General features: G+C 33.0%; 2 protein-coding genes across 2 annotated transcripts; both read left to right on the forward strand.

The window, feature by feature from the left end:
• Positions 1 to 2,691: 2,691 nt before the first annotated feature.
• On the forward strand, positions 2,692 to 3,735 carry LOC146942736 (dehydration-responsive element-binding protein 3-like). The gene has a single exon (XM_085756799.1). The coding sequence runs from the start codon at positions 2,751 to 2,753 to the stop codon at positions 3,321 to 3,323; it is 573 nt and encodes a 190-aa protein (XP_085612925.1). The 5' UTR covers positions 2,692 to 2,750; the 3' UTR covers positions 3,324 to 3,735.
• A 9,083-nt stretch (positions 3,736 to 12,818) lies between these two features.
• LOC146942737 (protein FAR1-RELATED SEQUENCE 5-like) lies at positions 12,819 to 16,472 on the forward strand. Its single transcript, XM_085756796.1, has 4 exons — positions 12,819 to 15,622; positions 15,707 to 15,834; positions 15,920 to 16,021; positions 16,105 to 16,472. The coding sequence occupies exons 1-4, from the start codon at positions 13,504 to 13,506 to the stop codon at positions 16,174 to 16,176; spliced, it is 2,421 nt and encodes an 806-aa protein (XP_085612922.1). The 5' UTR covers positions 12,819 to 13,503; the 3' UTR covers positions 16,177 to 16,472.
• Positions 16,473 to 16,745: the final 273 nt, after the last annotated feature.

Here is a 16,745-nt window from a genome sequence, read left to right on the forward strand (position 1 = left end):
GAAATTTGTTAGTAATGAAAAATAGTAAAGTCAGAATTTAAAAAAAAAATGTGCTGCTTTAATTTGCATTGATTTTTTTAATCAAACCCCTTAAAAAATTGGTTACACCCGGAAAAGATCGAAATATCCTTATTTTAAAATTAAATTTTCAAAACTCATCTTCTTCATTTTCTCTCACTAAATCTCACAACTTCAAATATGTGAAGAGTAAAACCATTTTTGTTGGAAGACAGTGTTATATGTCCAATTATCATGTAAAAAGAAGTTGCAAGATGCATGATGAGATGTAAGTGACTTGGTGCACACTCTCTATATATTGCATGGAAGGCAATTTGCTTGTTGTATGTGAGAAAATTTGGTTTACTTCTTCTATAATTAGCATGCTCCTTTGTACATTGCATCATCCCATCCAGTAATAACCCACCAACAAACACTAGAACTTGTTTAAGAGTGAAAGGAAAAAGGGTTAATACCTCAAATAACTTTCTAATTTGTGTGATGTTTGAAAGTAGCCCTTGTAAAAAAACACAAATTTCACCTTTATAATTGGATTCTTCATATTTTAACCTTCACCTATTTAAAAAATATTTGGACGAAGCCTAAAAATAACCCTTGTAAATGGCTAAAATATAAAGATTCTAAATTACGGGATGAAATGTGTGTGTTTTTTACATAGACTATTTTCAGACCTCGTCTAAATTAAGGTGATATTTGAGGTACTAACCCGAAGAAAAATATAGAGAAAAATTAGTTTCTCGTGTATAGTTTCTTCTAGTGTTGATATTTTTATTTTTCAAAGAGAGTGTAATTGTTCTCTCTTTATATTTAAAGAGATGTCTTAACATTTTTTTCCATTTTGTGAAAATTCTTCTATTCTTGCCACGTTGTTTATTCCTCTTATTTGAGCCGGATTGCTTTTGAACCTTATATGTGTGAAATTCTGAGTACTGGACCAATCGAAAATAAGTAGAACATTTAATTTGAGACTCGCACCCAGATAATTAATAGCCTCAAGTAAAACTCTTGCAAGTGATCAATCTCATTAAGTCAACATAATTGTACAGAAGAATCCCTACCCCAATAAAGTAAAGAGGTAATTAAAAAACCACATTAAAACTTTTCTTTGAAAGGCATAAGAAAGCCTAAAGAGCCAATCAAAATGAGAATATAAAAGTATAAATGAAAGGCCTAATGAGCTATTAGCGAGTCCTTGCCACCACATCAACAACCTTTATAAATCCCACTAACGAACCAAACTTTGTCGCTGCCATTATGTATGTACCTTTTTTTTTTTTTTAGGGAATGTATATGTACCTTAAAATACTCAGTCCTATACATATATGTAGCAAAACTAGGGGCAAATTGATGATAAACGGGAATATTTACATTGCATCAATTTGAACAAAACAAGAGAACCCATCCTTTTGGTTCTGCAGAAATTGCTGATAAGGGAATATACATGTATATATAGGATCAGTGTAATTATATGGGTGAAGAAACAGGAGGCAGTGGTTAAAAAAATAACATGAACCAAACAAACAACATTACATAATTATACAGCAAAGTCACAGAAAGGCCAGAGTTTGTGTGGCACAAGGGCGGTACGTATGTGTACCACTTGTAATTACCTTGCCGGGTGGGTGACCTATTGGATTTGAGTTCTGTGGGGTCAATCACATTTAGACCGTCCGATTAAGATCGCACTTGACTGCACATTCCCAGTTTTAATGTAGATTTTTTTTCCCCTGGTGGGACCCCTTCCCGGACCTGCGTATGCGGGAGCTTTAGTGCACCGGGTTGCCCTTTTTTATTCTTTATAAATATATATCAATAATCACTTACGCATGAATAGAAGGCAAGCGAACAACAATCTGCATCGCTAGCCCTTTTTGGACGGCAAAATCAACCGTCTTCATGGACTTAGGAGACATGACATTGATATGCATAATTCTTTGAACTCTATGAAGAATGTAGATTTGATTATTTTTTAATGTCTAGGATATCAAATTTAAAATTAACTTTTTATTTTATTTGGATATAACAGTCTGATTGTAATCGAGTTTGTGCAATGACAGAGTTGTGACTTGTGAGTGCACACAACCGTAATATGTGATCCATCATATTTTATTCTTGATCTACACCTTACTCTTTTGAAGGATTGATCTACATCTTACTTGTAAGTTGTAATGGAGCAGAATGAATGTTAAGGTGAAAATATCACCTCTCAATTTATTACATAATCTTTTTCTTAACTAAAGTTTTCCAATTGCCGGAATACATGATAATGTTGGCACTAGAGGATTCAGAGTTTGTTGTTAGAAGTTTTACATTAATTCGATAAAAGTTTTCAATTGATATGATTTACCTACCTGATATACTAGTCTTTCGAGAACTCATTTCATGTACTGAGGTTGTAAAATTTATGACTAATTTTCGAAAAATACTTAGGTGACATTGTAGTTGGTGACATTGGCGACATTGGCCAACCACAATGTCACAAGTGTACATAAAACAAAAATACCTTATGAAAGAGAAAGAAGAAAAGTCACTTGTGACATTGTGGTTGGACAATGTCACCCAAGTACTACCCCTAATTTTCTATTGTGGGTCCCAGGTCTGTCCTTTACACTACTACTCTTTTCAATATCAACTCAACCTTTATAAGTGTGATTGGCAAGTGACGGAAAAAACGGTCACGGCCCATTAATTTTCCTTTTATTTCTCTCCTTCCCATTGCCAAACCAAACAATATGAATAGTAGTACTATTGAACAACCTCATAACTCAGAAACCAAGAGTAGCTCAAATTCATCACCACCACCACCACCATCACAATCCCTACAAATAAAAGGCATAAGAGACACAAGCAAGCATCCAGTATACCGTGGTGTCCGAATGCGAAATTGGGGAAAATGGGTGTCCGAAATTCGTGAGCCTAAGAAAAAATCCCGAATATGGCTCGGCACATTTCCCACACCAGAAATGGCAGCTCGAGCACACGATGTAGCTGCTCTTAGTATAAAAGGAAGCGCCGCCATTCTCAACTTCCCTGAGTTAGTAAACTTGCTTCCTCGTCCGGCTTCACTCGCTCCCCGTGATATTCAAGCAGCCGCTACCAAAGCCGCTCACATGGAGTTTCCATCTTCAACAGCTTCATATGAATTGACTGAGATAATTGAGCTTCCTCGTTTGGGAAACGTTGGAGATTTTGGAAAGGAGTTTGTATTTATGGATTCCATTGATACTTCGTGGATGTTTCAGCCTCCTTGCTTGCAAACCATGGAAGATGCGATTTGGAGTGACATTTATAATAACTATAGCTAGTTTTCAGATGAGTTTATTTGATGTTTGTTGCTATATAAGTGGTCCTTCCATTTTTTTTCAATTATTTCTGTGAATGTCTTCGTGTGTTTATCATGTTTCGTTTATTATCGAGGTTACAAAGTTAAGCTCTTGTTGCAGAGACAGAAGCAAACACCTTATTGACAAATAAGGTGTCAATTCTCTATTCTTGTTTTGTATAAATCTCTCTCTTTCTTTCTTTCTTTTTGTTTTTTGTATTTTAGTTTTTGAGTGTCTCTGCTGCAGCCACTTGTGGTTTTTCTCTTATGAGTATGCTGCTCTTGTCTGTTGTGTTGTTTTTTCTTTTCTTCCTCTCATTTGAGTTGCAATGTAATTATGGTTTAGAAATTATAATAATAATAGTAATAAAATAAGAGAATGAGGAAGTGGTAAATTATTTGTTTTCCTTTTTCTGTTTTGGCAACGAATGTTTTTATGACATGCAGGTGGTTGCCTCGTTCTTTGAGACTGTCAAATTATACAAGTCTTTGTTGCTGTTGGCTAAAGGTAAAAGATAGAAAAGATAGAAAGGGAAATATTGATATGATGTTATTTAACGATAAGCTATCTAATCTAACCAGTTCCAATCGTGGCTTTATTTCGTTGGTGAAGAGATTAAAGAGTGTGTTAATTATGTGTACCCCCACTCTCACTCCTCTCACTCTCAATTCCAAGGGTACGTTAATGATACATAATGGTTACGAGTTTTAATTTGGCAAATGGTGAGTAGTGATTGGTGCAACTTGGTTTGATGTGTATATGACATTGAGTCAGTGACAATATCATTTTCATCAAAGAAGAGAACACGCATATCATATTTAACATGTACGTACACAAACGGGTATGTAATAGTAATTCTAAATAAACGAGTGGTGTGCATAATGCAGAGTGGTTTCGACTCAAGGAATGTAATCTAATGTAAAATTCTCTTGATTAGAAGTGCAGTGTCTCTTCTCTTCTCTTCTCTTCCTTGGATAGTAGCTAGCTAGAATCGATGGTTTTGGAACTTCGTTAATTATGACTTCCAGTTCACATATGTACTAACTGTCGTCTGTCACTTACGATTGGACTCTCATCACTGATATTTTCGGCAAATAATATAGATTTCATATCTAAATGATTTGTTACTATTATCGAAAAAGGAATCTAAATGAGTTGTAGTTTTACTCAACAAATGCTTGTAGCTTAACTAGTTTGAGGTCAATAATTAAAGAGGTTGAGAGGTTAAAGTTTTTGAGTTTAAATTCTAAAAAAAAGTATTAACCTAACAGTTAATATAGTAAAAAAAATAGCTTAATTGGTTTCGTGGACAGTTAATATAGTAAATGCTGAAACAATTCTTCATTGTTTGCGAGATTGTGAATTTGCGACCATCTTCTGGAAATTTATTGGTTTCGTGGACCACTTATTCTACTAAGGAGATGATTTATATGACTCGTTGCAGCAAGAAACGTCGCACCACTGTTTTTCTATTTTTGGCTGCTTGTTAGTGGTAGTGGCGTGGGCGAAATAAGTTGTGTTTTGTGAATGAATTTGTGTCTTTCTTCACCTTACGGTACACCACTTTTAATTATGCTCAGCTGTTATCGAAGTGTTTCCTTAAAAACCGGCACGAATTTGTCACGAGGTCGATAACGTGGAATGCGTCCAATGCGAATAGTATGATTTTTAATGTTGATGGAAGCAGTCTTGGTAGTCCTAGTGTTTTCGGTTTAGGGGGTTTGCTTCGTAATGATGATGGTGCTTGGTATTGCGGCTTTACGGAAAACATTGGTTTTTCAATTATCCTGCATGCAGAACTCTTGGCAGTTTATCATGGATTGAGAATGGCTTGGGAACTTGGCATGTCAGAGTTGGTGTATTATTTCGATTCAAAAACAGCAATCAAGTTTATTAAGGAACCTGTTAACGATTGGCATCACTTTTTATTATGATCCTTCATAATATCCAGGAGCTGCTATCTCGAGATTGGCAAGTGGAATTAGTTCATACAATAAGGGAAGGTAATGCATGTGTGGATTACCTTGCAAAGATTGGGGCTAGCTCTCTTGAGGCAATCCAATCCTTTACTGCACATCCAGCTGGAATCAACAACCTCCTACTAGCGGATGATGGGATCTTCTTCCCTAAATAGTTTTTTTTTTGAAGGATCTTCCCTAAATAGGTGTTCCTTCTTTCTGTTTTTTTCTTTTCTTTTTGCATTATGTTACCATGATGTAGTATTTTTGCACGATCAAAAGTAAGTATTATATGTATCGTCTCCTCAGGAACTAGTGTGATATCACGGACCGTTCGACACCAACTATCATCTTAAGTTAAAGATTGATTGTTTGTTTGTTTAGAACTAAGTTAACTATTTTGCGAAAATAAAAGTCGAGATTAATAAGGCGTGAAACTTGTTAGGATTAGAGTTCCTTGATCAAGCATCACACATAACCTAGAGATCATATATGGATTCTAGCTTTTCTTTGATATTATCATGTATCCCTCGACAATATCATTCGTGTCCAAATAATATTGTGACTTCAATTGTATCATTTAATCGTCGATGTCTCAAACTATTAAACGATCCAAGAGTCGGTCTTATCATTTAATCGACGATTTCTCAATCTATTAAATGATAAGAAAGCTTTAAGTTTGGATACAAAGAGTGATTAACAAAACATCAATTCCATGTCTAGAATTTATGTTTTGATAAATGATTATTCTAAACCTAGATTCAAGAGTATTTTTCAATCACAATTAAATCAAACATAAACAACAAAGTGCAAGAATAATCTCAATATCAAATCAAATGCTAGAACCATATATTTAAAGATCAAAAGATTACATGCTTAGCTAAAATCAAGTACCTCTAATCCCAACAATGGAGATTTAGCTACTCATTGTCATGGAAGCTTTGCAAGAATGAATTGAAATAGAAAGATTCATTACAACTTTGTGATTTCTCAAAAAAATGAGGAAGAATCCACCTTCTAACACTCTCACTCTATGAAGAACAAGCCCTCTCTCTCTCTCTCTCTCTCTCTCTCTCTCTCTCTCTCTCTCTCTCTCTCTCTCACTCACTCTAAAGTTATTGACAAGTATTCTATGAGATTCTAAGATATTTTAAATGAAATGATCAAGTGGGCTTTTATAGGAATTTTGTTCTGCATCAACTCGCCTCGCGAGTAACTTCATTCGCCATGGCGAGTTGAGGTTTCTTCACCAGTGGGTTTGTGCCATGTCAGCTCTTGAGAGTTTAGGCTGCCCTAACTCGCCTCGCGAGTAATATCGTTCGCAATGGCGAACTCTTGACCTCCTTACTCGCCTTGCACACGCCATTGTGAGTTGGTGGCGAGGACTTACTGGAATTGCTCACCATCCACACGCCATTGCGAGTTGGGGGCGAGTACTTTCTGGAACTTACTGGAATTGCTCGCCTCTAACTCGCCTTTGATCTCATTTTACTCGCCATTGCGAATAGACCTTTGTACTTCTTCTTTGTTTTTCTTCTTGCTTAGTGTCTTGAGTTAAATTCCTGTATAAATGGGTAAAGTAAGATAGATAAAGCGTAAAAGGGCAATTATCGATTTTCTCTCGGCTTTTCCCTGAGTAACTTGCAAAACAAGTAACAAAAGTGCCTTGAACATTCGTTCAAATTACTACTTTCTAGCACTTATCAGACCAAAAAAAATAGTAAGTAAATCTAAATATAATTCTAGTAAATTATCCCAAAAACAAAAACATACACTATATCACGCGGTTGCATTGTGAAAAATTTAGACAATAGTTTTATCTTTGGGTTCTCAACTAGGTTGGGTAGTTTCTCAATAACGATGACTGAATTAGGGCAATCTTTAATGGTTTTCACCTTGCTTTTGACAGAGGTTTTCAAATTATTGAGTTTGAGTCAGATTCTCAGATGGATATTGCTTTGATTTTAAGCGGATGCAATACTAGACATACTTGTTTCGATTTGGTTTATGAAATAAGGAATTTCTTCTCAAAACTTAATTTCTACAAGATTACATACATCAAACTCGAAAGTAGGGATGTCAATGAATCGAACAACCTCGACAATAGTTTGAAATTTGATCGATAATAAATTCGTTGAACTTTGTTCATGAACCAAATGAGCTGAACTCGAGCTGGGAATTAAATTCGTTAAATAAATGACTGAATTTGAGTTGTATATAGTTCGACTAGGTTGGTTCATGAATTGACTTGATAATATATATTAGTTCAATAAAGATTAATAAAGTGAAAGCTTAAATATTAAAAGGACGAAATATGTAATTTATTACAGACTCCCTATAATATTTATGTACATGTTTTTAGAGAAATTATTATTAATTTAACTAACGATTAACAATAAATATAATAAAAGAGTGAAAGAAAAAAAAATAAGAAAATAATAGAAACATACTTTTGGGGTGTCGGCTTTTAACCGGGTAGCACTTGGGTGACATAGAATTGATGATATTGGTGACATTGGTCAATCACAATGTCACAATTCTTGTGAAAGAAAGAGAAAAAAGTCACTTGTAACATTGTGGTTGGTCGATGTCCATTACATAGAAAATAAAACAATTCAGAATAAAAATAGTTTACGAAAACATGATAGATGTTCACATATTTTGAAATATCTCCTTATATACTACATTTGAAGTGGTGTCAATGTAATCCCCATTGCCATCAGTCAATAATATCTTCAGACCATCTCTTGATGTAACACGTGATATTGCAACGTATAGCTGACCATGCGAAAACACAGGTTGTGGAAGATATATGCCAACTTGTTTAAGTGATTGCCCTTGACTTTTGTTTATAGTCATTGCAAAACGCACAGATATAGGAAACTGCTTACGCTGAAATTTCAAAGGAAGTCTTGTATCTCTGACGGTGTCAGCAACAATCTTGGTATATATACCTTCTCCCCAATCTTGCTATCTGATATAACCCTGCCTTCAAGAACATATCTCCCCCATCTTTGTAATAATTAACCGAGTTCCATTACACAGGCACGTTGTTATGTCCAAATTTTTCAATAAGATAACAGGAACTCCAACTTTCAAAGTTATCTTGTGATTCGGAAGACCAGAAGAATTGATAGTGTTCAAAAATGGTTTGGTTTGGAGTAGTGGCCACAAACATTCACATATCACAGCTGTTCATGCCGTCATATACAATTAATCCACTTTCTAGTTTGTCTTTTATTTACACAAATGCATACAAGCTTTGTAGTATGATAGTATCTACTAATCTAGTCTAGATTATACTCCTAGAAAGTGAAACTCTAATGGGGAATCTCATTCCTTTGAAATTAATCTTATGAGTTTCTAACTACAGATATTAATCTTATGAGTTTCTAACTACAGATATTGTCTACCTAGTAGTGACCCATTAAATCTATAAGTATATATTCCTCTTTAATTTTAGCAATAATGATCCATACGACTGCAAAAAAACAGACGCCATTATTTTGAATCCCACTTCACACCTTCTATTCAGTGCTACCTTTGTTTTCACTGAAAAAGAACAAGGTAGGGATGAAACGAATGCAATAATTTCATCATAATTTAAAGATGGGTCATGTTATGTTAAGATTTAACCGTTGAAGTACTTCCTCCGTTTCAAAATGAGTGTCGCTTTAGCCAAAAAAATTTGTTTCAAAATGAGTGTCGCTTTCAGTTTCCAATGCAATAATAACTTTTTCTTTTCAATTGTACCCTCCAATTAATACTCTGCACATTATTTCCAAAGTATTACTTTTAAAACTAACCAATAGTTAATAAGGATAATTTGGTAAAATAACCATTCTCTTTCTCTTAATCATTGCATTTCTTAATATGTGTGTAAACACCTAAAACGACACTCATTTTGAAACGGAGGGAGTATTTATTAAGAAAAATTAAATTTCAATCTTTTAATTTTAAGAAATAAATTGGTTCAATTTTCAATGTATAATTTTTATTTTTGGCATCTTAAGATATGCACTTAGGGCATAGGTTAACATTTTAATATATATTTTCAATGTTGTTTCAAAAAAAATATATATATATTTTCAATGTATAATTTTTATTTTTTTCAATCTTTTAAGAAATAAATTGGTTCAATTTTCAATGTATAATTTTTATTTTTGGCATCTTAACATATGCACTTAGGGCATAGGTTAACATTTTAATATATATTTTCAATGTATAATTTTTATTTTTGGCATCTTAATATATATTTCAAAATTTTGAGTTTTCTTCTTCCAAAATACTTAGATGTATTATTTGAGGGTTTATTTGAAAAAGAAAAAATATATTTAAAAAGAGACTTATTTAGGTACATATTTTTTGGCAAATGAGTGCTCTCTCCATCCTTTTCAAACTATATTACCTTAACAATTTCACACGAATTAAAAATATATTTAATTTTGTAAGGAAAAGTTAAATTCAAGTTACTTTACAAACAAAATTTCCTCTCAAAAAAAAATTACATTACAAAATTGTCATTTATTAGTGATAGAACAAAGATAAATAGTTTTTGAAAACGATAGAGTAGTAAATAATAAAAGTATAATAGGAATGAAAAATGTTTTATGTATACCTCATTGAGGCGTATACACCTTTGAGAGAAAGTGAAAAAGGAGAATAATGTATGTCTTAGATGTGAGAAGATGATTATGTAATTAGAAGAGCGAGATAGTGATAAAATAAGGTGTTCAAATAAATGTAGAAAAAAATGAGAGTGTACATAGTCTTTGTTGTGATGTTGAATAGGAATGAAGTATTGATGCATTGGTAACTCATATATATATATATAATAACATATAAAATGACACAGTATTTATACTAGAATGACATTTAATTCAAAATAAGGGATGCAGTTTGGTAATCGTTTTGTATAAAATATTCACATTAATTATAATATACATTTTTTTAATATACACTAGCGAAAAGACGGGCACTCACGTGTCCGTCTTTCCGCTCTTTTTATTGAGCTAACGCATGTAATTATGAACGATATTTTATATGAAATTTTGATTAAAACTATAAGTATAAATATTTGTGACTTTCAAACTGTAACAAACACAAAAAAATCATGTTTATCTTTTTCAATAACAACGGTAATTGAACAAATATAATATAAATTCTTATCTTTTTTAATATCATCAACAATATAACATTAATATAGGAAAATTTGTTTAAGAGCATAATTATAATTATAATATTGGTAATATTGTTCTTATTGTAGTGGAATATTTCTTATTTTAATGAAATTTAATTTTTTTAATTAAAATTTAAAATAATATTATTAAAGAATAAAATAGTAAATAAAATAGATTAAAAAAAATTTTGAGAGAAAAATAAAATAGATTAAATGAAGGGTAAAATAGGTAATGAAAAAGAAAGGTCAGCCCAAATTCATGTATTTTAAGCATATTTTCTTTATATATAGTATAGATATATTTTATCTAGTTTGTTACTCCCTCCGTAAACTGACCCATTTCAATTTTCAATACAACTTTCATCATTCCCAATACAATATAACACTAAATAATACTCCCTCCGTCCCGGAATAACTGACCCATTTTCTAAAAAAAAGTGTCCCAAAATAACTGACTCATTTCAATTTTCAATACAACTTTCATCATTCCCAATACAATATAACACTAAATAATACTACTTTTATCATTCCCAATACAATATATTCCACTTTCCCCTTTATTTATACACTTTTCTTAATCTGTGTGAAAAACCAAAGTAGGTCAATTATACCGGGACGGAGGTAGTACATTTTTTTAAGGATAAAGGAAAAAACAATGGACATATATTGTTACACGGTATATTTTGTGCGGTAACAAAAAAAATAATGTTTATTACATTTTTTTAATATTTTAATGTACTCTTATCTATTTGTTATATTTGTTATTTGTATTGAAAATCGAGGGCAATTTTGAAAAGATAAAAAGTCAGTCTAAAAGAATTGAAATAGGTTATTTCTTTATGTATAGTATATGTTATTTTCTTTATATATATATATATATATATATATATATAGATAGATAGATAGATAGATAGATAGAGAGAGAGAGAGAGAGAGAGAGAGAGAGAGAGAGAGAGAGAGAGAGAGAGAGAGAGAGAGAGAGAGAGAGAGAGAGAGAGGGTGTATCAAATGAGAGCACTACTTATAATGAGAGATGAGAGGAGTGAATATGGACCATTGAATTTATTTGCACAATGCAGATTAAATTGGTCAACTTAAAAGTAATTGCACATGATTCTCTTTGCAACATCCTTCTCCTTCCCCATCTCCTCTGAGAAACGCAGTAAAGCCTTGAACCAACCCCTTTATTAATGATTTTTTTTCCTGCTTTCTTTCTTGTAATGGTAATCAACAAAAAAATCCCCTTGTTTTTCAACTTCAGATCTGGCACAAAAACAACCCAAAAACTAGAAAGCTTCCTTAAAAAAACTATAAAGTCATGAATTTCTTTAATCAATTAAACAACGATGGATTTTCACCATTTTCCCTAAACTTAACTTCATTCAAATATTTATCGATTTAATATGCACCTGCTATGCAGTCAGAAACAAATCATCTCCCCAACTTCTATTTTATATCAATCTGGTTTTGTAATCTGAACCTACATCAATTAACTTGCGATGGGTAGATCAAATGAGTTCAGTTTGAGACAAAAATTATGAGATAAAAGGAATTGGGTTTGAGACAAAATCTATGTCATGCAAATTGTAAGCAGCTAAAATGCAAATCATATGGTTGAATTTGATGAGATCTGAAACGAGAGAAGAGAAAGAAAAAGGCTAGGAGGCGCGTGGGAATCTGAGAGATGTAAATTCAGTGATGCATGAATATTAATTACCAATTTAATCCGCACCGTGCAATTGAATCCAATGGTCCATATTCACTTCTCTCATCCCTCATTATAAGTAGTGCTCTATATTTGCTAAATCACTCAAATTCTCATTACCTTGAGCAACCATGTCTTCTGGATGCATAGTATCAACAACATTAGTACCATCCACAAATCCCAATAGAGGATTATTATCAACAACTTCTTTAGTGGCATTATTTGTTACACATTCAACTGATCCCTTTCCTAAATCATTCTTTGGAACAGGCATAGGTTTGTTCCCCGTGCGTTTATGCTTCTCATTTGTGGCAACTTTCTCTTGATCCACTTTAACAAGTTTACAAGACCAAAAACTATGACCAATATTATGACATTGCGAACAAAGAATAAATACTTGCATACAGTCAAAATCTTAATAATTGTAAGCATGAACATTTTTTGGCCGGTTGAGGTTGAAATCTTTGAATAGATACGAATCAATATCACATTAACAAGGGTTTCCTCAAACAAAGCAAAAAAATAGTATCACATAAACAAGGAAAGGGTTTAATTTACTTTTTTTTGGTTAATTCCTTCGAGGGGGGATATACATCATCGCTATCGCCTATCAGAGTATCAGGGACGAGAAACTCTTGGGTGATCACATGACCAAGAAATTGCAATTTGGTCACCACCAATTAAAACATGACACCTCATCATACACATAAAAGTAAATAAATAAATAGTTACAAGAAAGAGAGAGAAACTCAAAAGTTACTTTCCCAAATTTCCCCAACTTTCTCCTCCCGCCATTTTTCAGCCATGCTTCACCTTTCATCATCTCACTAATTTCAAGCATAATCAATTTCTAGGTTGTTTTCATGGGTAAGTTCTTCTTCTTCATTTATTTTTTGATCAAACTGTGTTTCTATAGTGAGTAGAAAACTTGTTGTAGCTTAAATGTGTGGATTGTGCTATGTAGTTTTCCTTATTTCTGCTGTAATATCTTTTTTTTCTGGTTTTTAGCCCTTGTAACTTCCTGCTTTGGATTCCATATTTGAAAGTTTATTGACTGTTTGTGATGGTTTTGTTTATGGTGTAGTATCCCTTCTTTGATGAGATTTTTGCTTATTATTAGCCCTAATGGTGGCTGTATTGGAAATGTATCTAATGAGTTGTTTATTTTGGTTTAGTGCTTCTGTTTATTTTAATTTAGTGCTTTTAACTACAATTTTAATTTCACAAGTGTATTTAAATTGATTTTTCAAATGTGTATTTTAAGCAATAAAAGTGATAGATACAGTTTTTAATAAGACATTGGCTATTGTTGCAGAAAATATGGAGGAAAATGAATGTCAATATGTTGAAATTGAAGAGTCCAAAGATATATTTCTTGGTCAAGTTGTGTCTAGTAAAGATGAAGCATATAGCTTATATCAACAACATGCCTTCAAAATGGGTTTCAGTGTGAGAAAAGGGAAGGAGTGTTATTATGATAATGTGAAAAAGAACACACGTTTGAAGTATTTTTATTGTTCCAAACAAGGGTTTAAGAACAATGATCCGGAAAGGGAAGTGGCATACGAAAGATCTGATTCAAGAACAGATTGCAAGGCGATGGTGCAATTCAATGTAAGCAAAGATGGAGTATGGAAAATTACAAAGTTGGTAAAAGAACATAACCATGACTTTGCACCACCAGACCAAAGACATTTGCTGCGATCTATGAGAAATGTATCACAAGCCAAACGTGGTCTTATAAAATCTATGGTGAATTCTGGTATAAAGGTTACAAATATCTGGAGCTATTTGGGGGAAGAGGTAGGTGGATTTGATAATCTTGGTATGACGATGAAAGATGTGCACAATTTTGTCTACACTGAAAAGTCAAAATTAATTGAAGCAGGGGATGCCCAATCTTTGGTGAATAACTTACGAAATAGACAAGCACATGATGCCATGTTCTACTATAGTGTGCAATTAGACCAAGAGTCGCGTTTGACGAATGTGTTTTGGAGAGATGGCAAGTCCAAAGTTGATTATGATTGTTTTGGAGATGTTGTGGTTTTTGATACCACTTACCGAACAAATAAATATGATTTGATTTGTGCTCCCTTTGTTGGTGTGAATCATCATTGGCAAAATGTCATGTTTGGTTGTGCATTGTTATTAGATGAATCCTCAACTTCCTTTAGTTGGTTGTTTAAAGTGTTTCTGGAGAGTATGGGAGACAAACAACCAAAAACAATCTTTACAGATCAAGATGCAGCCATGGCCAAAGCAATTGCGGATGTAATGCCAAAAACAAATCATCGATTATGTTTGTGGCATATTTCTAAAAATGCTCCTTCTCATTTAGGTGATCTAAATTCTGACCGTAAGTTTCAAAGTTTGTTGAATCAATGCATGTCAGGCTGTGACTCAGAAGAAGAATTTGAAAACACTTGGGCTGAGATGATAAATGAGTACAAGCTTCAGGATCATAAGTGGTTGAAAAGTATGTTCAAAATTCGTCACAAATGGAGCACTGCATATAGCAAGAGTGTATTCTCTGCAGATATCAAGTCATCTCAGAGAAGTGAGAGTACAAATAGTGTATTAGGTGAAATTGCAAGTACAACAACCCATCTACCTCGGTTTTTATTAGAATTTGAGAAAATGGTAAAGAAGTGGCGGCAATTGGAGAGTGAGAAGGAATTCAAAAATAGTCAAAGCAAGCCTCCGCGCGTTATAAACACCAGCAAGACTTTGGAACAAGCTTCTATGATATATACTCACAAACTTTTCAAACGCTTTTCGAATGAATATCTTGAGGGTGCTGGTGGAAGCACCTCTATAGAGATTCAAGTGTGTGATAATGTGTCATATCACGAAGTCATTTCGAATCGTACGCCTCATAAGAAGTATATCGTATCATTTGACTCGTCTAATGCAACAATCAATTGTAGCTGTCATAAGTTTGATTCTTTAGGAATTCTTTGTAGTCATGCTTTGCGAATTTACAACATCAAAGGTATTTTAAGAATACCTGATCAATACTTTTTGAAACGATGGTCAAAAAAAGCAAGATCTGTGATTTATGAGCATACTTGTGAAGGTTCAAAAGAAACTGAAAATGAAATGTCTAATAGTGATGAGGCTGCTATCCTTTATCGCAGTGCCATCATGAAGTCATTTTATAACCTTGTTTTGGATAGTCAACATGATAAAGAAGCTCAACAGATTATGTGGAAGTGGCTTGATGTTGGAGTTGAGCGTGTTCAACAACATTTCAGTAATCTCAATGTAGATTCAAATGCAATGACCAATGGGAAAATTGTTGATGAAAAGGAGGATAATGAGACTGTTGAAATTTTGAATCCTCGTCAAGCAAAAACAAAAGGAATGTCCAGTACTAGAAAGAAAAGTCACTTTGAGACAAGGAAAAGATTAGCTACAAAAGTCAAGCAAAATAAATGTGAGGAATTGTATTGATTTTTTAATTAGATTATCATTATTTTTTGATCTGTTAGTACATGATTTTGTTAATTTTTTGATTTAGCATCAGTGAAACAAAAAGGCATTCAACTTTGTGCTACTAATTCTTCAATGGGGTGTCCTTCTAATGTTTCCAATTGCATGGACAAAGGCTCTAATGTTCTAGATATGTCTTTTATAGCACCATCTCAGGTTTCTATTTTTGGCAATCCATTCTTAATAAGTTATATATAACATTATATTATAGGTAATAATGTTGTTTTATATCCTTTGATAGGAATATCATTCTGTTAATTCCTCAAATTGGAGTTTTAACTCATCATCAATTCCATTCACTAGTATGCTACAAGGAATGAGTTCATATGGTCATTTAAGCCAGGTAACAAATGATCAATATATAATTGTGATTACAAGTTTCATATAGTTAGAGATATGCTAAATCACTTCTTCTTTTTATTGCAGGGATCTAGCAACTACCATTGGTTACCTCCAAGTAACATTCTTCAAGATAGACAAGAAGCCAAAAGAATGTAGATTTAAGTTGTCTTGAACTTTTATGAAGCTGTAGCTGTCTTTTGCATCTTTTTTGAGCTCTCTAATGTATATGTTTTGAGCTTCCTTGGCAGTTGTAATTATCTAGTGTTGTTTTGATATAGTCACAACACCAACATTTAGTGATATATAAGGTTATTTTTGAGGTTTTTGCTGTGACAGTGACAACATGATTCCATGACAGGAAATATTCTACAAGTTACCTTTTGTCAATATTTGTTACTTATAAACATAAACAAGGAAATGCATATGCCCTTTAGATTTCTTTTTCTTTTCCATCTCTGTGGTCTATGTTTTTTTTTTAATAAGCTTAGTAAAATTGAATACGCCTAGCACAAGATGTGCAAATAGGCAAAAGTGTTACAACAGGCCAATATAAAAGCGCAATGGTTGGACAGGAAAAGCAGGAAACCAAAAACAAAGCCTATACACAAAAACCAGTCCCAGCACACTTAAATTACAGCACAATAAACCTGTCATGACAGCAGAAAAAGCCAGAAACTAAGCCACTTAGAAGATAATTTAAAGATTTAATGTTTATCACTTGTAAA

Source organism: Medicago sativa, chromosome 3, assembly GCF_051527215.1.
Source record: "Medicago sativa cultivar Bolivia chromosome 3, Bolivia_mono, whole genome shotgun sequence".
NCBI lineage: Eukaryota > Viridiplantae > Streptophyta > Magnoliopsida > Fabales > Fabaceae > Medicago > Medicago sativa.